Below are 22659 nucleotides of genomic sequence, written 5' to 3'. Positions count from 1 at the left end.
AACTATTGATTAGGTTTAGATTATTCCTCATGGTCATTTGATCATTTGATGGATGTCGGTAATAAAAAACGAGAACTTTAAACAAACTTTCAACAGTTACAGTTGGATAAACATATTTACCATGGTGACATTATAAACAACCCACAGTGTCAACATTAGTCATGTGCCTCACTGATTTAATAAAGGTCTTGAAGGCTGTATAGACACAGAGGTGGCAACTAATTACTTTCATTATGAATTAATTTGAGTTCATCAATAAAGCATTGAGTCAATAATGTGTCTGAAGGCAATGAAAAACTAATAATTCAACCTGACAAAGTAAATAAAAGAGACAGACGGTTATAATTAGACAATGTGGGACTTTTTTTTTTTTTTTTACAAAAATCAGTCAATTTTGTGTTGAAATCAAGACCATTATTTGATAGTTGATTATTTCTAAAGCAGCTGGGTGTTTTATGAAGGAAATGCCAGATTAGCACAAGCTCACAGAACCAAGCCAGCGCCTCGGAGCCCACCTGACAGCAGGTAGACAGCAGAAAATAAGCATCAATAATACAAAGCTGCCTCATTATACCCTCCTGTCTACACAAGCATGCGTGTGTGTGCGCGCGCACACGCGCGCGCGTGTGTGTGTGTGTGTGTGAGACGCACGCAGCTCGTAATCAGTCTGCGGTGAAAGACAGATGCTGAGGGCCTTTATGTCTGCTCTATTGAGTCCTGACTGGCTCCATTCACAGACACACTACTGGTATCATAATGACACAGACAGTGGGGCTATGGGGTCACAGGCCATATGCCAGCCTACTGACGCTAGACCACACACACACACACACACACACCCCCCAACAGTATTGTGACGCTCAGACACAATGCAGATGCTGTGCTATAACCCACTGCTACTTGTGTACAAGTGACTTTCTTTACACCAACAAGTGAAACTGCTGCATTTATTGTTGACTTTAATTAGCATTTTTCTGCACGGTTGATTTGCAAACAACAGACGGCCGTGCAGCAGATTAATGTGCTGCTCTCATTATTATGATATATTAAACATAAACAGATATGCTAATGAAGCGATTAAGGTGATTAAGGCATTAATCACTAAATACAGCGACATCAACATACCTTCCAACAGCATGTATGTTATGAAAACTGTTCTATCTTGCTCATTAACGCACAAATATATGGAAACCATACAACAAACTACTCAAACTATAGTAATCATCTACATGTGGAACCAAAGGATGTGGGCGCTGTCTCTAGATGGTTCCCAGGTCTTTGTCTTAAAAGTATAAACAATATAAACCATCAATATTTAGTTTGCAAAAAAAAACTATAGAAAAAAATCTATTTTTATAGGTTTACCTTCATCAGGGGTCCCCAAATTCTTTTCACTGATGGGCCAAAAACTAATCGCGGCGGAGGGCTGGGGGCCAAAACTAAACATTCATGTTGCAGTGCATGAAATTAAATATGTCAATATCATAACTGTGCAAAATAAACACAAAGTAGTTTGAATTTGAAGAACACTTTTATTTATTGTGTTTCATGGCATAAAATTTATGAAATATCTAAATGTCTTCAAATACATTTAGTGCAATATTAATTCAACAAATACCCCGCCTATACGATCAAAACACTACATTTTCCTTGCCTTGAATAATTCTTTGAAACTCGAGAAAATTAATGTAAATGGACATCAGCTTTAGCATGATTCTTATAAATCACTGTACTGTATTACATTAATGTTTATATTTGAAAACAATATCAAAAAATAAAAACAACAACTTAAAATATGGGCAGAGGGCCAAAACTAATCGCTTGCGGGCCAACTTTGGCCCACGGGCCCCAAATTGGATGGCCCTAGTTCAGATGAAAACCTGAAAAGTGCTGCTAGTCTACAGAAATTCAAAATACATTATAAGAGAAGTGTTTGTGAGAAATATGCAAATTACATAGGACCATAGCTCTCTTTTAACTGTAGGTAACTCTGTAATAGTTGGGAATTAATACAAACGCTATATCATAAACACCAATATATGTATATATGTGTGTAGATCGTGATAATACTGTGTGATGTCAAAATGCACTTAAAGGCTTTTCTCTTGTTGACGTTGCTAATTTGTAATGATAATTGAAAATGGGGTAGGCACCTTAAAGCTTTCTTGCTTTGGTCTACTTATTTTGAGCTTTCATTACCGTGTAATGATGTATCTTTTGTTTTGTTAAAAAAAAAAAAAAAATGAATGTAAATTGCTCAAATAAACCAAACTAAACTAGATTACAATTAAAAAAAAGTGCCAAATGAACAAACACTGATAAACCAACACAGAGCAAACATTTAAAAAAAAGCATTGCTTGATTAAAGTTTTTGTCTATTCCTTATCATAATTTTGAGCACTGGAAAGTCTCGGGTCTCACCACATGCTCGAGGCTATATAACCCTCTCGTGCTCTCTGTGACAAAAAATAATCAGAGGATCTCCAGATATCCACATCCTGTTCCTAAAGTCTTTGTCCCTGATGTCGTCTTTCCTGCTATTTCCCGTCTGTGTACTTCTCCAGCTTTGTCTATCCTTTGCCCTTCTTTATGTTCTCCATCTGTTTACTATCTGGTCCCAGTTGGCCCAGATTTACACCAGTTGTTTGGCCGATGGTCATGGCAGGTCAGGCTATCGCTCCTAAACACAGACATATTTTAGCTCTGAGTTGGTCTTCTGTCCACCACTACCCACAAAGACAAATGTGGCCAGGCTGTTACCATGACATAACCCAACACAACCTCTGTGTTAACGTCATCGTCCTCTGCATTCACAACTTTGCTCATTATGTTTGACAGTTAAAACCTTGAAAAAGTGCCAGTAAAAAGGATTTTTTTTTCTCTTTTTTTTTGTTTAAAGTCGCACAAATACATTAATAATATAAACCTATGTTTCTCTAATGGGGGTACATGTAACACTAGGGGTACGCAATGACACTACAGGGGGTACTTGAGAGAGAGAGTGGAAAATTAACAAATAAAGTGTCAGTCTTGGTCCCACACAGGCGTGAGATGACCGGAAACGATAAAAACTACAGAAATAAATCTATTCAGAAGCCACTAAATCAGTGTTTTTCAACCTTGGGGTCACAACCCCATGTGGGGTTGCCTGGAATTTCAAAAAATGTAACTAGATTTTCAAAATGTTCTTTTTTTTAAAATAAAAAACCCACACAATCTTAAACAACTGTATTTTTATACTAGTTTTTAATAATTTTTTGAGCTCAGACTTAATCAAAAACTACAAACAAACAAACACTTTATCATAGTTATATTTCTGAATTTTAAAAATATTAAAAAAAAACTGGGTTTTTGTAGTTTTACAACAAAAAATTGGGATATTGATTTTGTTTGGAAGTTGTCAATACATATTGAGGATCGTTGGGATTTTGGTGACAAAAAATAAAACGAAAACAAACCTTTAAGTGACTAAGTAGTCGTCTGTTTTTTGTGTTAATCTAATTCTAAAAAATATATATTTTTCAAGTTAAGTAAACAGAGCCAACTTTATGAATGAAGTAGAAACGACAAACTGTTTTTCTTGGTCTGAATCAGGGTTTGGGGCTTTACAAATGTCTTTACAAAAATGAGCTGTTAATGTGTGAAAAACAGCACTGACCAGCCGACAGGGCTACAAAAGCCCAGGTACTGAGCAACAGTGGCTAATCTGCGCTCCACCCCCGTCTGTCGTTCACCATGGAGCCAGAGAGTCTGTGGGCTATCACGGTTCAATAAGGCCGATTTCAGCCGGACAGGCTAAACAGCACATTCCACAAACTCTGCCCGTGGGCTCCACTCAACCCACACACACAACACACACAAAGAACCAGAGACACACAGTTGAGTGACGAGGCACTAAGGGTCGTCTCCGGGGTATTTACCACCTTCTTTTTAACCCGTTCTATCAGTTGGGACCTAATTTCCATGTCTGCGTCTTTGTGTAAATGCTTTCAAGTCCTTTTTAAGTCAACAGGCCTTTTGTAGTCTTGTGTCTACAACGTTCCCCTCACCTAAAATAACACGGGTCTGTCAGTAAAATCCAAACAAAAATGGGTTTCTTTTGGCAGATTTTAGCACATCACATGCTGTTGTGACCCAATGGTGACGAGCTAAAACAGACAGCTAAAATGAGATAATGACTCAGCTATCGGGTTCATCAAAGTCTTTCCTATTCATGTTTGAAAACAAACAACTGCTTCCTGTTTGTGTTTGTTAAACATATACAAAACCAGATCATAAATTACTGAGCTGAAAAATGCTTTGATGTAATATTACCTTTGTGTAATCTTAAAAGAACAGCCAAATTGAAAATATTCCTGACTAATGAAAATATTCTTTGTTAGCATAAAATTATAAAAACGGGTCAATTTCACAAAATCCATATACATTTTACACAACTTGAACAAGCCTAAAGTCTTGGAACAGGCAAAGCATAAAACAACTAAGTAACAAAACAAAATACAAAAAAGAACAAACTTTTAAAGTTTGTAACAAGTAAGTTGCAGATCTCAGATGCTGTCATAAATAATTGGACAGAAAACAATTTCTTGATGGGCTTCTATGTTGGATTTTAATTTAAGACATTAAACAACAGACCCCATTCACGTGAGAAAATGAGGACTTTCCAATGAACCGTCTGTGTTCCCACACGTAGAACATCAGATGTAAATCTTGCCCAGGGGAGGTCAGTCAGAACTTTAGGCACTAGTTGTTTTGGAGTGGCCTGGGGTGGGGTTTACAGAGCCGATAGATTAAGTACTACCATCCAATCAAAAGCCATCAGCTTCAGAGCTGAATGAATCATTCATTTTGTCATCGTCTATGAGTGATAGTGAGACGAAGCTTCTTTAAGCATTTGATGCTTTAATAGCAGATTTATTCTGCTGCTATTTATTGTGTCACAGATTACGTGCAGACTGATTCAGAGACTTCAGAGTGTGGTAGAAGCACAAACAGCAGAACATGGCACATTATGCATGTGTATGAAGACTACCCTGCACCTGTTGATTGATAAGCGCCTTTAACAGTCCCCAAAGTATGGCGTGTGGAAAAGTTTAGCACCACAGTAAAGCTTGTTATCTTCTTTTAATTACCGTTTTGCTTGTTAAGCTCTTAGAGTTCATCTTTATTGGAGAACACAGTTGAAATGTGTAAGATAATTAACACTGTGTGAATGTGTGTCTAGAGCACTGGATCATCATATCTAGCGTAATAAAGACATTTTAAAACGAATGTTACAAAACCTACCTCAGTTGAGTAACTTCAGGTTTGTAGAGAAACAAAATGATCTCACGTCATTGTTTTGGCAGCCACAAATGATTGAGACACTAATTTTATTTTTCAGAGTAATTAACGTCTTAATGACAGCCTTCCACAACATTTATCCAGCCTATAGATTTCTCATTGGCCAAGGTTACATGATGTTTTTTTAATTCGGAATTAAGTCATTTGGAATGAAAGTGTTCTGCTTCATGTTTACATGGAAATAGTAATTCCCAAATTGGGGTTTACATGGAAAACCGGTTTATTCGGCTTTATTCAATGCCTCTTTCGGTCTGGGGGTTGGGAAGGCTCTGATTGGACAGGGGGTGAACGTGACGTATTTACATCTATGGGGGAAAAACACAAATCTATTATTTTCAGCTCCAACATAGAAGACCACACTAGAACTGATTTTAATTTATTTTGATGGTAGTTTAGAAGCAGCAGCTCCACAAAAACAATTTTTTTTCCCGATAGACGTGATACATCACGTTCACCTCCTGTCCAATCAGAACCCTTCCCAACCCCCAGACCTAAAGGGGAATTGAATGAAGCCAAATTAACCAGTTTTCCATGTAAACCTCAATTTGGAATTACTATTTCCATGTCAACACGAAGCAGAATACTTTAATACCAAATAATCTATTTTGGAATAATTAATTCCAAATTAAAAAAACATGTAACCGTGGCCAATGTGAGGCTCAACAGGCTTCAGTCCAAAATAGACTCAGGAGAGCCTGGTTGTCTAAACTGTGCATCAATGAACAAGAAAACTGATGACCAATGGTCATTGCCCTGTGCACGTGTACTGCATTTACAGAACTTTGCTGAAGGACACAGCCTAGTAATCTACATGGGCTCATGTTGAATTCTACAGTTCTATGGTCAACTGTCATGATAACTTTCAGTGGCGCTGACTACAGAGTGAGGCAGAAAAAGTCTCTTGACTCATAGACGAGCATCATCCTGATTCCACATCAGCGAGTGAGACAAATGCCTTGCAGCCGGCAGCCAAGTATAGAACGTGAAACACGTGATGAAACATGCAATTAAGAGCCTCTGTGCTGGTGCGGAGTGGAGTGTGGAGTCTGCTGGTTACACATTTCCTCACTGAATAATGGGGGAGCATTGGAAGAGAAGGGGTTAGTGAACGCGCCAGGAGTGCTGGGTAACGAGGCGGAGAGGTAGATTTATGTCGCCACCCCTCCTTTCGTAGTTTGTATGTGCCCATAACAGATGCCCCCTAGCCCCCATCCCATCTCCTTGGAATGTCATTACATGTTGGCGTGTAGCACACCAGCAGAGACGGAATGAAGATGAGCATTAATGCTAATGAGAATTGGGCTTTGGCCTTTTGTCTCACGTCCCAATGGCTCCCTCCTTCTCACCCCAGTCCATACCCTTATCCCATACCTCAGTCCAGACAAAATAATTCTACAATCCATTCCAGCAGCAATTCCCCATACCCTGCAGTCTTTGACAACATTTTGTACAGGTGACATATGGAAAGTGCAGTCTAATATCCCCCTACACACTGCAGAGTGTCTGTCAGTGTGTGAGAGTTACCTTCAGTCTGTCTATGGGCAGAGCCTGGACTCCTTTCATGATGACCTCCTGAACCCTCTCAACGGACAGGTCAGTCCCAGCCTGTTCCAGACGCTGACTAAAAAAGCCAATCACCTAAAAGGACATGCAGAAAAAATTCAGTCATCAAAGTTGACCAGGATACACTTGATGATGATTGTATTTTATCTGTAGAGTTATAGTTAAAGTGAATAACACAGATCATCACTAGTTGCCTGCTGCAAAAAGGTTGTGATAGCAAAATACCTGGAACAGAGATAGAGCTTCATCATCTGTAACTTACTAAAAGTGTCAAAGCAATCATATGCAGTAGCCTACAACACAATAGCCACATTTACATGGGAGCTTTAATTCCCCTTTAATTCAAAAGACAAGTTTAATCCTCTTTAAACTGACCTTTTAAACACTTAATTCCGGATTCATATGTAATTCCGAATTAAAGTTAAATCCAAATTAGGTGGCTGGTTTATCATTATTTTATTTAAATAATTCTTGTATAACACCTAATTCTGCTTTACGTTGATTCCGATCGTTCTGTGCATGCTCGACTTGTCACGATGACGCGCTGGGACGAGCCAAGACTATTTATTTAATAGGAGCCTTAGAAGACATGAAAATAGTAGATGGACGGAAGCATAAACTTGCGGACTTTCACACTGACTTATTACACATACACGTACATTGGCAAATGAAACGGGCTCTATCGGACGGGTGATGCTAAAACCCGGAAACATTCAGAAATATTTCAGAGACAAACCTTTATCAAAATGAAAGTGAAAAAAGACCATGTGGTCTTCTATGCTGTAGCCAAAAATAAAAGGTTTATTGTGTGTTATTTCCCGACAGATGTGATACGTCACGTTTGCCCCATGTCCAATCAGAACCTTCCCAACCTCCAGACCTAAAGCGGAATTGAATAAAACCGAATCTACCTGTTTTTATGTCAACCTCAATTCGGAATGACTATTTCCATGTAAGCACAAAGCAGAACACTTTAAATGTGAATAATTTAATCCTGAATAATTAATTCTGAATTAAGGAACATCATGTAACCATGGCCAATCACAGATAGCCAACTCTACTAAGCAGGAAAGGAGAGTGGAAACTTGGTTCAATTAAACTTCCTAAGTTATAATTGCAGAAGGTTTTGATAGAAGACAGAGTCCAATCCAAGAGAATCTAAAGTCTTTCTTTACTTCCAGTCTGTATAAGCTCACAGTCAATAAGGCAAAACAAATGTTTAAATTGTTTTGATTTATCTTCTTTAATGGCCAGTGTTAGATAGGACAATGAAGTCCAGTGTTGCATATTTCTATTAAATACTAGGCTTTATATAATGATTAGTGTTGCTTAGAATAAGGGCAAAAGCAAATCGATATTTCAATGCTTCCCAAGTCAATAAAATAAAATCTAAAATGGAAAAAACCAGAAGTAAAGAGAAAAACATTTAATGTTAACGTTAACACAATAATATTCGCATTGCTAATTACAATGTTTTATTTTCTACCTGTAACTAATGGCAATGTTAGGGCTCCACGTCATTATAAACATTACTATGCAGCTGGCATCATGTCACATAGGTTTAGCGTGAATTCCCAGCTCGATCATGGATCGTTTAGAGCAGTCACATTAATACTGCAACAGCAGACACACCCTATATGATGACATTGAGTGCAACACAAAGATATAAGAACAAAGGGGCGTCATGCTATAGGCTAAGGGTGTCAAACTCCTACACAATGTCAACGATAGGATGAAAGTATGAGCTGTGAATGACATTACATGTCAAAGCACTCATTTATATAACAGCCAATACATGTGAATGAGGTTGTCATGTCACTTGATACTAGCAATAACAGTAGGTTGTTAGTAAATGGTAAATGAAAAATGGACTTGATTTTATATAGCGCTTTATCACCACACTGAAGCAGTCTCAAAGCGCTTTACATATCAGCTCATTCACCCAATCACTCTCACATTCACACACCAGTGGGACAGGACTGCCATGCAAGGCGCTAATCGACCACTGGGAGCAACTTAGGGTTCAGTGTCTTGCCCAAGGACACTTCGACACATAGTAAGGTACTGGGATCGAACCCCCAACCTCTCGATCAGAAGACGACCCACTACCACCTGAGCCACGGTCGCCTGTTAGTATTTAAAAACCTATGAGAGAGATTACAGCGCTACATGTACAGAAATATAAAAATTCAAAACATGTGCAAATAAGCAATGTGCAAAAAAAATAAATAAATTCTGACATTAGTCAATGGAAACAGATTACAATTCAGCACAGGGTTTCAGCGTGTTTTATCTTCCTTGAAATTACCACTTCAGTGACGCTGAAATTATGGGATGCCTTCTGGGTTCGAAATCGCACAAGAAATCAGGGAAAACTGTTTTTTGTGCCTGTACTGCAGCAGGCAGGTCTTCCCTGGAGAAACGTTTAATGTTTGATAATTAAAAAGCTTTATGTGGCACTGATGGTTTTATAATGCTGCTTTTTGGGGGGTAAACCAACAGTGAAAAGTGCATCTACAGGCATTTTTTTTCTTCATTTTTTTCCCCCTTGCTCATGCCCCATGTTTGCTTTAGAGAGTTGGAGCACACCAAAGCACACATAAGCTTTGGTGTGAGTTTGTGTGTGTGTGTGTGTGTGTGTGTGTGTACATATATCTAATACTAATCTCTTCATTAACTCTAAAGGCCTCCCATATGGGGTTAATTTAAGAAGCAAAAAAGCAGGCTCTCATCCTGAATCTCGTGCTCACACACACGGATTTGCAAATGTGGGGAAGGCTTCGGAGGATAGCCTTAGGGAGACTGACTTAACCGAGGGATTCCAGCTAGCATGCCTCCCTCATACTTATGGATAAGAGCAAAGCCCATGGCAATGTATGCAGCGACCCCCATTCCTCCTACATACAGTCACACCAAAGCCTATATTATTCCTCAACATGACTGCAACAGCTATAAATGACAGCTTTCTCCTGCACCGTCCCTTCCTCCACACATTTAAAATCATTGTTGAGATGGAGTATCTTGACACAAACGGATTAATTCATCCATAGCAGTTAGAGTCAGAGTTGTGCTCCAACAACCACACCCGTATGGGCAGCATCATACAATGGTATACAGTATAAAATGTTGGGAGCGACTGATGTAGGGAACTACCAAAAGCCAAACGATGTCTTATCCTGACCAGAATACTTTACCCAAGTGTGAACATAAAAGATAAGTAAAAAGGGAGAAAAAAATGTCTTTCCATCAAATTCAAGTTTTGCCCAGAGCCTCCAATGTAACAGGACATGTAGAGACATTTTTCATGAAAAAAACATCATGCAAGAGACATTTTTCCAATACCCCAAAAAAATGACTTTATGAGCTCCCAGGATCAATTGCTGGTATTGTATAATGTTACCAACTCAAATCATCTTAAAAAGCAGGGCAGAAAAGCTTTAGTTATACAAGTTATACAAGGTGGTGGTTCTGGCACCTTACAATATTTTTCTCTACCTGGATTATTCTACCGTCAAAGTTATACCACCGGTACATTTCTCTACAGCTCAATATTTAATGGCAGGGTTAACAATGATATTTTGAAACCTGCATTTCCTTTGATATGAACCACTGCGACTGTTACTCAATTCAATTCAACTTTATTTATATAGCACAAAATACAACAAAGTCATCTCAAAGCGCTGAACAAAAGTCCATAGTAAAAAAAAAGAAAGAACCCAACAAGATCCACTTGAACAAGCATTTAGCGAAAAGACCTTATAACATGGAAGATCAAAAGAGCATTTACTCTTTTACGTTTGTGTTCTCAAGGACCTGTTTTGCTGTGGAGTGAATACAGAGCTTGTTTAACCTAATATCCTATGATGTCTTTGTTCCATTTCAAACTGTCGTTTCCAGTTCCCTAATGTCCCTTTCACCAAAAAAGCTCAACAAAGCCTGCATCTCTCTGTGCGTCCATCTGTTCTAGGCAAGAAAGATAAGCAAGTCTCCAATAAAAAAAGCATACAGCTTGGAACAAGGTGGGTAAATTACACACAGTACAGGCCACATCCCCAATATTCCCATTTTGAACCTTTTGATTACTTCTTAAATTAGTTCTCCTGGACCCAAATTTTAAAGTTAGTTCTCGGAAAGGAAAAGAGTTTCAGTGATTTTTCCTAGTTCCAGAGGCTTCCACCATTTGTTGTTGCGTTCATCTGTGTTCTTCAACTACTGTTGCCAAAAATTGACATACACATTAAAACAGGTGTCCAAGGGCAAAGCCCACATTTAATCTGCCAACCTCTTGACAGGAAGACAAATCATTAGACCACACGAGCCATGTTTCGTAAGACCAGTTAATTTGAACTTTGTTTCTCAAACCTTTATTTGTTTCTCACTTACCTGACGATTCCATGTATGTTTTTACAATTTCCCCCTCCCCTACACCATGACAAATATCTTCATTTAAACCAATACCTGTTTTCGATCTTGAAAATATTTCATTGATTTTAATTTTGCACAATACTTTTGAGTCTTGTGTCACAGCACAATTAAAAATAAAAAAGTGGACTGACCGTGTCGAGGTTCTGCATGATGTCCTGGAAGGATGGGTGCGCTCTAAACTGTTCAAAGAGCTCCCTCTTGTACAGCAATGCGTACACCAGGTTAGGATTGTGGTGTAGGGAGTTGCACAGGCAAGAGTTGATGATTTCGAGCATCATGCGAATCACTTCCTCAATGACATTCAGGTCCTGAGCCTGGGGGGGAGAGCAAGGATGTAAAGGTTAATTAGTTTGCCTCAACACAACGCTTTCACTTATTATAGTGTTTTTAAATGATTATCCCCTGATAGAATAATCAGCAGGGGGAGAACATGGAGCTGAAAGTAATAGCATGACAGAGAAAAAGGAAAGAGCAATGAATGTCAGCGAAGGTCTTATCCTGAGACAGAAGTGCTTTTGTAAGCTGGAGATCAGGTCACGTCCCAGTATGCTTCCTCTAAGGACCGACAACTGCCCTGTCTGACAGGTGATGGTCTGGCAGGGCCGAGTGGTAACCCACAGAGAGGGACGTGGGGGGCTGAGTGGCTGACATGATCAGTTATTTACAAAATACTTCATAAGAAGTGTGTAGTAGATCTATGTATACAACTATAAACAACCTAAACACTCTGGCCATGGATATCTCATTAGAGGCATTTTTGCTTCATATATTACTAAAAGTTAATACTTTCATCTTAAAGCAGAACTAAGTAACTTGCACTTAGCGCTCCCCCTAAAGGTCTCTTTTGGTTATGTCACTATCGAAAAAACTCTGCACCTCCCGCCGCCTGCCCCACCCCACAGCTACTGTATATGCGCACCTTTTGCTCTCCCAAGATCACTGAAAAATCCTAATACAACAGTGACACTAAGGGTGCTTTTACACATATAGCCCCATGTGACCATGTGAACAGTATGAGGAAGAGAGACAAGTAAAATAAAGGAATGATGTGGGAGTAATACGGAAGGGTGTGTGGCGTGTTTGTGTGCTGACAAAGCAGCTTTGAAAATGGATGGATGAATGGATGGATGGAGGGATAGATAGATAGATGGATGGATATTTGTGTGTGCCACTGCTGTCCGATGGAGCGCTGGGTTGCGAGTGTGTGTGCATGCCTGTTGCGCTGGTCATAATTTCGCAGTAGTTTGTATTGGGCTGCCGTAAAGTCTTACCACTGGGTCGGAGGCAGGAACGTTGCAAGTGCTGTTTTCTGGCCAGAGACAGCAGGAGGGGGATGAGAGACCCCCCAATCACCCCATAAACACTCGTATTACCATCACGGGGACTATGAGAAGGATTTATTAAGGTGAAAAAGTTACTTAGTTCTGCTTTAAGCTTATTGTTTATTTTATTGCTTATTTATTTTGGTACAAACAAACATAATTTAATAACATAATTAGCTATTTGTGGTAACTACTGTATATCCACTAAAGAGTTATGGGGTGCTAATATTGAGGGGAAAAATATTGTCACTCTCATTACAATTAGAAAATACTTAAATAACCCAAAGTGCTCCCATAAATTTCTAGGTGCTCCCATAAATTTCTAGGACTTAAAAACAAGAGCAACTCACTCACATAATTAAAAAAAAATAAACACAGGCTACCATAGACATAATGCCATACTTTATTTGTACAATTTTTTTTCTGCCCATCAATTTAGCTAATCAGCTTTGCGCAGCTCAGCAGATCATTTAGACTAAATACACAGATGAGTTTTTATCATAATGCCCACTACCAGCCAATTATCCTGGTCTTTTATGTTAACATCGTGTTCTGTATGGTGCAGCCTCTATTAATCTATTTGTCCACTAAGAGGTAAAAGTAATGATTAAATTGAGATATGGAATTCTTTTCCAACTTTTTGTTGTGTACCCAGTGACATTTTCTAAATGACTTTGGCCTCGTGATAGGTTGGAATAACTTGCAGAAAAAGACTAAAAAACAAGAGAACTCTGAGGGGGCGGATTCACAAAGATCTGAAATAAAGGGTGGTCATTCAGTTGCTTCAATGAATCCTTTAATGACACAGTTTCCTCAACTTCTGGGCAAAATTCACTGAGATTGCAGCAATGATTAGTGCATGAGTAGAACTGGTGCAGACCGCCCTATTTAAATGAGCGTTTTGCTCACAAGCACACTGACATTTGAGGAAGTTAAATTTGAGGCAGATGGACTTCTCTGTCTGCTGCACAAACATTGAATAATGTAAAAAACAAAATACATATTTTTTTAAAACAACTTCAAAACCTATTGATATTTTTTCCCCCTCGTTTAATGTGGGTGCTCCATCTGGTCCTGTAACTTTGCTCTGATCAGTGCATGCAAAATAGGCAGATTTGGACAGAAACCGTCCGATTGATCTACCATTGATCTGAGTTAATGGAGCTACACAGTCTGTCAATCAGTCTGCATTCTTTGAAGATGAACTACAGTTGTCCCTCACTATAACGCGATTCAGCTTTCGCGGCCTCAGTGATTTTTTTTACAGTGCAATTTTGCATGCATTTTTTTTTTAAGAACGGGCATTGTGTTCTGCATCCTGATTGGTTAATCCTGCGCTCACCCACCAGCGACACATCCAACTTGACGAGTTTCTCTGCCTGCTGAAGCGAGGAGCTGCGCTCCTTTTTCTCCTATCATAAACATGTGTCATGTTGGTGTGATTAGCGGCTAATGCTATCCTAGTTCAGTGCCGACTTTCAAAGATGAAAACTACAGCGAGAACTTTTACCTGCTACTACCACCTCCTCGTGATTCTCCTCCACGCCAAACCTTTCCTAGTCCGGACCCAGTTATAAAGGCCATGTCATACAGCTCCAGGTGGTCACACACAGCTTCTACTCTATGGCTGAATGGGTGAACAGACCGGCGTCCGTGTTGACGGCCTGACATCATCGTCAACAAAGACTCTGATTGCGTTCGGCATCAATGTCTGATCGCTAGCAGTGTGATTCTGAAGTGCTGTATGTTTGAAAACAGGTTTACGTTTTAAAATCTACGAAGGTTTGAACTTTGCGAGTGTTTAAACAAGAGAGAAATGAGAAAATGTTAATGCCTGTCTGAGAAAAGTGTATAAAGTATGTGGTGAGGGGTTTTACAGCCTTAAAACATGTATAATAATTGTAAAAAATAAAGCTGACTACTTTGTGGATTTTGCCTATTGCGGGTTATTTTTAGAACGTAACCCCCGCGATAAACGAGGGACTACTATACTGACCATCATCCAGCACAGGTCTGAGCAGTGCTGTGTCACGCACACTCATATGTCACCATTGTGCCATCAGTGATCACGCTGAAATTTGCAGTCCAGATCCAATCCAGATAAACTATGGCGAGGTCATTGATGACATAACTGAGTCACATTTCATAAAGATCAATCAATTCCAAAAATATATAATTTTTTGAAATTTCCCCAATAATGACAGTTAAGGATTTTTCAATTTTTGAAACTGATCTTCCATGGTGTAAGGTATTTTTGTTAAAAGTTTGTCAAAATCCATTAAGTACTTTTGATGTAATCTTGATGACATACAAACAAATAAATAAATAAATGCTGGTGAAATTATGACCTTCTTGACAGAGTTAATAATTAGAGTATCTGGCAGTGTCACATTATTACAGTGTATCTTGGTCATGTGTTTGTGAGGCGAGTATTGGACACTGTCCTATGCAAAAAAAAAAGAGAAAAAAGAAAAAAAAACAACTCTAAAAGAATTAGCTTCTACAAATTTAAAAAAACAAAAACAAATGAGATATTGGTTGGTGTCAAGTAATAATTTTGACAACAATTTTTTTTATTAAGTTTTAGTCATTCTTTTGACTAAAGTGCAACTTAGATTTAGTCAAAATGTTATCATCAGGACTATTTAAGTTATAGTCAAGTTTTAGTCAAGTAAAAAACATTAAGATGTTAGTCTATATCTGTAACAGATTTAGTCGACTAAAATATAAAGCACAAAAGTTTATGATATTAATGTTTGTAACACACAGATTTGATGTGACCAATGCGTAAGATCACATTATAAATTAAAGATGAGTTTTTTTACTTGACAAAAATGTCAAAATATTTTGATACAGTTTTTGTTAACGTGTATTTGTTTGTATTAGTCACTTAGTAAATTGGTTAATTAAAACAATGATAAAATGTTTTAGTTAAAATTAACATTGGATGCCGCTACAAAAAATTTAATACGTTTTTCTTATCCAACCATTTGTTCCAAATCCTATCGAGCAATGTTCCCGTAGTTACAGCGTACACAACTAAGTGTCTACTTGATAGACAGACGCCACCATGACAAGATAAAGTCTTGCTTGGCATGTTCCACCCTGGCACACACACTAGGAATACTGCACACACTGTAGGAAAATTAATCATCTTTAAAAAGATAAAAACCTACCGGCAGTGAATTGACTAAAGCCCTTACGAGATAATGTACTTGCTGTAGTCTGAGAAGTGTGAGCAGTGTGTCACAGGAACCATCATGCGCTGATTGTGATATAGATAGGTACTGTAAGTCATGATGAAATTTAAAATTGCATCAAGACTGCATCATGTTGCAAAACAACAAATATCCTAAAGCTTTACTTGAAATATACAAGAACATGATACTAAAACTAAAAGGAAAAACAGGCTGCCCACATATTTTAGTTTTTTATTTATTCTAAGAGAATTCAGGTGCGTGTATGCACCATTAGCATTCAAATTCAAGAGGCTGAAAAAGGGACAAAGGAATTATTATATCAGCCCTAATCTTTCAACAGTACACAGTGTCCATGCTGAGCTTGCCAAAGCCAGACTGTAGACGGGTCAACAGCTAAGAAGGAGCTGAGACAACAAAACGCAGACTTGCCAACTAAGAGAATACGGGAGTCAAGAACATTCAAAGCAGATTAGCTAATGCAACAAAGTTGCAAATAAATCAGTACGGCAGGAGCCTCAGTTGCAAAGCAAAGCCAAGATTATTAAACATGTATCTGTGTTGTTTGAGTTTTACAAATAGCAGGAGTCAGACTGAAAATCTTGTATAATGAAGAGATACAGTTGGAAAACACATTAGAGAACAGGGACTGTAAGAAGATAAAGCTGGCTTTGGATCGTGGTACATCTTGGTAAAGTTAGAAGATTTAAATTAGAACTTCAAACATGTTTGAACATCATCTGTGCTTAATAGGGAACCTCACCAAAAACACTAAAAACAGCATCTTCCCTTATGGTTATCTTTCTGCCATAGTGGGGCCAAAGTGCAGGTATTTGTTTCATATCTACAGTTTTTGTAAGGGTAAAGACCTACTTTATCAAAAAAATGTTAGTTCCAAATCTAAACATATAAAATTGTAACCACGAGGTGAATGGAACTCGGTTCCCGTTTTCGATCTGGGTTTACCATCTGTAACAGACCAGCTTGTGGCACTGTTTTGCATTTGATTTGTGCCTTGCTTCGGGAACTTATTCTTATCTTATAAATAACTTCTTTGTGATTGTTTTTCCTACCATATATCATGATTAGAATCACACAAACACAATACCACCCAGCTGTGAGGTTTAGGATACTTAAATATAAATGTTCTGCTGTGCGCTGGTCATGAATTACGATAGGAACACAGATACAATAATTCATTGCATTGATTTTTTACAGGCTGGCAGAAAAAGGTGTGCAGAGTTTTATAAGGCAGACATGGAAGGCCAGCCGAAGGCAGATGACTCGGTTATATCGAGGATTGATTGTTTATCTGAAAGAAGAGGTGGCTCTCTAAGTTCGACTTCACCGCCTAGCCAGACGTGTTCCGCTCTGCTCTGCCATGGCAGGCCGTAATTAGACAGAAACCAGGGATAAATGAGGAAGACAACTGAGTGGGAGGAAAAGAATGCCTATGAGGGAAGACATAGAAGAAAATGGAAGAGTGGAATTGTGAGAGTAGGTGGAAGAGGACGATGAAGAGAGACAAAAGCGGTAGAGGAAGGCAGAGTAGGAGTGAGGGATGCCTTGTGTGTTTGTTCTCCAGCTCTGCACCCTGTTTAATGAGATTAGTCTGGCAGGAAAAATGCCACACTGGGGAATTCAGGTCACATGAAAATAGGCTAGCTAGACGTCTGCCTGGCCCTATGAGAGTGTGTTTGTCAAGTGGATGAGATTAAGGAGGTCCATGGACTACTTGAAACCCAGACAGGATTTCAATATTTTGCCGGGTACTCCTCCTCTTCCACTTCTTCACTTTTTTATTTTTTACTTGATTACATCCAAAAAATGAGACTTTGACAGCTGGAAACACCCAACAAGTGCTGGTTAGGCCAGTGGTCCCCACCCTCGGGTTGCAGACCAGTACCAATCTGTGGACCAGTTAGTGCCGGGCTACAAAGAAAGTATGACGTTAACAAAAACAAGTTTTATTTCATAACCGTACAGAAGTGTGGTTATTTTGAAGGATTGTCACTTCTTCTTGTGTGCTCACATCTACTTCACTTGACTACATTTGATTAGAAAGCAAAGTGAAGGCGGCACTGAGTCGCGTGAAAGGGTGTTTGAAAAACACAGACATTTAAATCCCTCTAACGTAGGATCTGGCATCATTTAACCAATAGCTTAGTAGTTCCCTTAGTGGCCCTGCTGTTGACTGCATGCTGCTTCAGGGTAGTTAAACCAGGCATATTAAAAAAGACAACAAAAGAAATGAAAAGCAAAAAGGGAAAGTTAAAACGTATTTTGATCTAAAACATCAGTGATCGCCAAAGAGTTGTTTGATGGGCTGTGTTATGCTAGTGGTCTTTGAGAGATCCTTTTTTAAAAGTAAACAAAAATATTTTCATTAAACTGAGTTGCACAATTTGATTTTTGGAACAGAGATACCTAATAAATCTGTGACATTTTTCTTTCATCGGCCCAATAATCAGCTAGTTTGGTCTTGATGATAGAAAACTGTTTTGGTGTTTTCTCATATTCTTCTTTGCTGAGCCTCTGAAGTTATAGTTAGGTTGGATGGACAGCTTTGGTGGACAGAAATTTTTTAATCTTTTCAGATATTTTTAATTGGATTCAAGTCTGGGCTCTTGCTGAGTCACTAAAATACATTGACAGAATGGGCCTGAAGCCATTCCCTTGTTATCATGTCTGTGTGCTGCAGGTCATTGTCTTGTTGGATGATTAATCAAGACCTTAGCCACCAAATATAAACATTTTTCAGGAAAACCTGCTAAAGAGGTTTCTTGAGTTCCTGCAGCAGAAAAACATCCCCACAGCATGATGCTGTCACCGCCATGATTCACAGCAGAGATAGTGTTAAACAGGTGATAAACAGTGCCTCTACTTCTCCAGACAAGACTCCTGCAATTCAGGCCCAAAATTTCTATTTGGGTGTCTTCAGACTAGAGATTTTATTTATATACAGTATATCTTCTGTTTGGTCCCTCTACCAAAGGCCTGATTGGTGGCGTGAAGTAGCAATAGCTGACCATCTGGATGGTTCTATCTCTGCGAGTAACACTGGAGCTCAGCCAACCAAGGTTATTTTTCCCTGGTTACTGAACTTAGTCAAGCAGCCAGATTGTATCCTGCACCAAATTTGAGTCTTGACACAACCTGGTCCAGGAGGAGGTCAATCACTTCCTTGGGCTTTATTGCTTGTTTTCTGCTCTCATTTTTTCATACAGAGAGGTGTTTGTCATTCCAAAACAAGCGCTGTGAGTGTCTAAGAAAAGCACTATATAAAATCCAATTCATTATTATTCAAGATGTAGAAGCATCTCAAGGACAATCAATGGAAATCCGGTGCACCAATGCTTTAGCTTGAGTGTCATCACAAAGGGTGGGAAAACTGTTATACCTGTTGTGTGTAAATGTTTAATATTTTATAAATGACTTTGCATGTTCTCCCTTTGCGTACAAGGGCATACTGCAGTGTTTTTCGACATTGGGATCGGCTGAAATGTCTGAAAAATAATTTAGAATATTCTTTTTTTGCTATTATTGTTTTAAATTAAAAAACAATCTTAAACAACTGTATTCTACACTTTCACTTTATCAAATATAAATCTAGTTCAACTAAAATGCAGTGAAACTAAATTATCCGTGCCGGCAACTTGTCACTAATCCCGGCTACTCTGCATTTGTAATACAGTATAACAAACATGATCAAAAACTATTAAAAATGTCTTTAGGGTCACCATAAATTCTTGATATCAAAATGGGTTGGGAACCACTGGCATACTGGGTACTCTGCTCATACTCGGGTACAGTGATTTTCTCCTACCATCTAAGAAACAAGGATTTGATAGTTTTCCTAATCATTTACATGCGGGCAGAAGCTGGCTGCTGTGTTCAGTTAGCTCGTGGTAAAACATAATGGAGTCCATTTTCAGCCAAATACTAAATGTGTCACATTTCCATTTTCACATCTATGGTCAGACTTGTATCATGCTATGATTGCAACAGCTTTGGCAGAAAGGTGGGCAGTGCTAATTGATTTGGAATGAGCAGTGCTGGGTTTGTGCTTCCATCACAGAGGAGACCGGGGGGCAGCAGGGGTGCTCTAATTACCATTTGGAAGCAGACAATTATTAAGACCCCTGAGCCCCTGCTGCCTGCAGGGTGACTCACCCACTGCCCGAGAATAGACAAAGAGCGAGGTAGCAGACAGATGAGAGCATGACAGAAACACAGAGAGACAGGCTCAGAAGTGAACTAACAACTATGTCTATCATCTTCTTCTCGGAGCAGGTACAGGGGAAAAAAACCTGAAAGATGAGACCATAAAGCAGGGTGGGGTGGGGTAAGTTAGCTCTCCAATCTCAGCAGGATATCGCCTTAATGAGCCACAGCACAGCCAAAGAGACTTTTGATTCAGAGAGAAGAACATAATGAGCTCCTAAAGAGTAGCAAAGAAGTTAAGAGGTTACTTATGTGAGATTATTTTATTTCATATTCATTTTCACAAGGGACTTGGATAGTTAAATAAAGTTCAGTTCAGTACCGCTGATTACCTTTTAATGGTACAGCTTAGTAAAAAAAATAAAATAAATAAAGTAAAAAGAAAAAGAAGAAGCTCAGTCGGTGACTTAATTAAAGAATCCTGTTCAAACATAGTTTTCATACCAGCAAAGGACACCAGTTAGAGAAACCCTGTAGAGTAGTTTTCTAATAGGCAGTATTTCAATATTTTATACAGTATATAATATGCAGGGCTAGAAAACATATTGTAATGTTTATTCATTAAACATTACACGCATAGAAACTGTTTTTTTCATATACTCTAACTTCAGACTTTGGTGCACTGGAAAAAAATAGATCACTTAAAGGAGACATATCATGCTTTTAAATCCTTACAAATAAATAATACAGTTGTGGTCTATATAAAGCGGAACTACAATGCTTGGGTCTGAATTCCTCATTATTATAGCTCCACAGGCCCCTTTTCTACCCCTTTTCTGATGTGCTTCTGAGAGCAACTCGTTTTGGTGCGGTCTCTTTAAATGCAAATGAGACACTTAATACCCCGCCCCCTCTCCAGGTTGCAGAGGTGACACTCGGTTCAACTCCACCCTGTTTGGCCATTTTTGTAGTTTGATAGAAGAGATACGATTGTCTAGCGGTGCAGAAAATGTTTATTGACACGTTATTTACAAAATGTCAACAAGGAAGACTTGTCCATCCAGCCTTACATGTTCGAGCCAGAGTCGGACCCGGCGGAGCGAGATGAAAATGAAGATGATGAACCTGCAGAACCCTAACAAGTGAGCTAACACAAGCACCAAGCAAACCCTAGCGCCAAGCAAACGTCACGAAATGCATTTTAATACAGTCTTTTCAAAGACAAAAATGGCAAAATGAAATGACTAATGAAAACTTTAGACTTAAATTAAATCACGTGGGCCATATCATCAAGTTTCTAAAACGAGCACACAGCGCTAACATATGAAGACGGTGCAACTGCTAATGCTAACAAAACAATGACAGGGACGTCTTATCATCACACTTTTTAGCGTTATTTACAGCTTACCGAAGAGCTTCTGTTCATCGTCTCCAAAGATAGAAGGAATTGACCCCTCAATCAGACAAAGTCCTTTGGCAAATCCTTCTTTATACTGGCGAAGCAGTCATCCTTGAAGTGCTTCGCGCACACAAAAATGACCTTACCCACAGATGTGGGTACAATTCTGTGAAAAATAAAACTCAACCAGGCACTTCGAAAAGGTTCTGATGTGAGGAGACGGTGTACTGAAGCGTGTGGGTTACTACATCCAACAACCGAACATTTTGACTTATCCTCTCGTAACTTCGGCATCCTTGAACTTGGACTACAAAATAAAAGCGAGAAATAAAAATGGCGGATTGCTCGAAGTGTTGGGCCTGGAGTTGATGTCCTAATTTGGCAGTTCCACTGCAAATACAGTGACGTTATTGTTCAAAAAACGTAATAGAGAATCAAAAAATCGAAACAGACTGAAAAATATGACCAAAACAGAATATAAAGATATCAACGGAGCACCTGAACAGACTAATTTGAACTTTTCTGTACACCTAAACACTCTAAATATACAACAAAATGCATTTAAGGGCTAAAAAAAGTGGATTTAGCATGATATGTCCCCTTTAAACATTATCCATCTGCCCGTGGTGCAGTTCCTCGGTTAAATTTTACAACCAAATACGGCCCTCGAGTGTAACAGTTTGTTTACCCCTGGTCTACCCCACAGCACTAAGTTTAAATTGTTGCAATGCAGTCATTACCTTCACATACAATGAATGACAATGAATAAAATATGGATAAATCCCAAGCATGTTTACCTCTGAAACCTCATTTTTACAACAATCTGTTTTAAGACAGATAGTTCAATGCAGCTCTTGCTTCAGGACTATTTACATTTACAATTTACAACAAAGACTTGGCATGAGATGGTAATACAAAGGTTACTTCATGTTTTGCCTTTTCCCCATCAGTTATTTCATTCAAAATGACAAGCTTTTCCACTATCTACTTTGAAAACTGACTCGGCATCCAAACAATATAGAAATCTGAACGCATAATGCAGCATTCACTTTTTAATAAATTTCTTCCTTGTTTCAGGTAAACTGAAAGCGGCTGCAGGTCTCTTTCCTTCCACATCATGAGCTACCACAATCCTCCTCTATCCTAACGCCCTTAGAATGTTAACTGTGGAGGAAAAGACGTCGAAACAGTAAAGCAATAAAAAAGGTACATTAATCAGACTCTGTGATATATATTTTTACGACAT

General features: G+C 38.7%; 1 protein-coding gene across 1 annotated transcript in view; it reads right to left on the bottom strand.

The window, feature by feature from the left end:
- The window catches only part of dym (dymeclin), a 65635-nt gene that overhangs the window by 2551 nt on the left and 40425 nt on the right, over positions 1 to 22659 (bottom strand). Inside the window, exons 15-16 of the mRNA XM_028463412.1 lie at positions 11463 to 11645; positions 6868 to 6981 (exon numbers count right to left, since the gene is read on the bottom strand). Of these exons, the coding sequence (XP_028319213.1) occupies positions 6868 to 6981; positions 11463 to 11645 (297 nt within the window). The remainder of the gene's footprint in view (positions 1 to 6867; positions 6982 to 11462; positions 11646 to 22659) is intronic.

The sequence above is a fragment of the Gouania willdenowi genome, chromosome 12 (assembly GCF_900634775.1).
Source record: "Gouania willdenowi chromosome 12, fGouWil2.1, whole genome shotgun sequence".
Classification (NCBI taxonomy): Eukaryota; Metazoa; Chordata; class Actinopteri; order Blenniiformes; family Gobiesocidae; genus Gouania; species Gouania willdenowi.
This window is presented reverse-complemented; position numbering and strand designations above follow the sequence as displayed.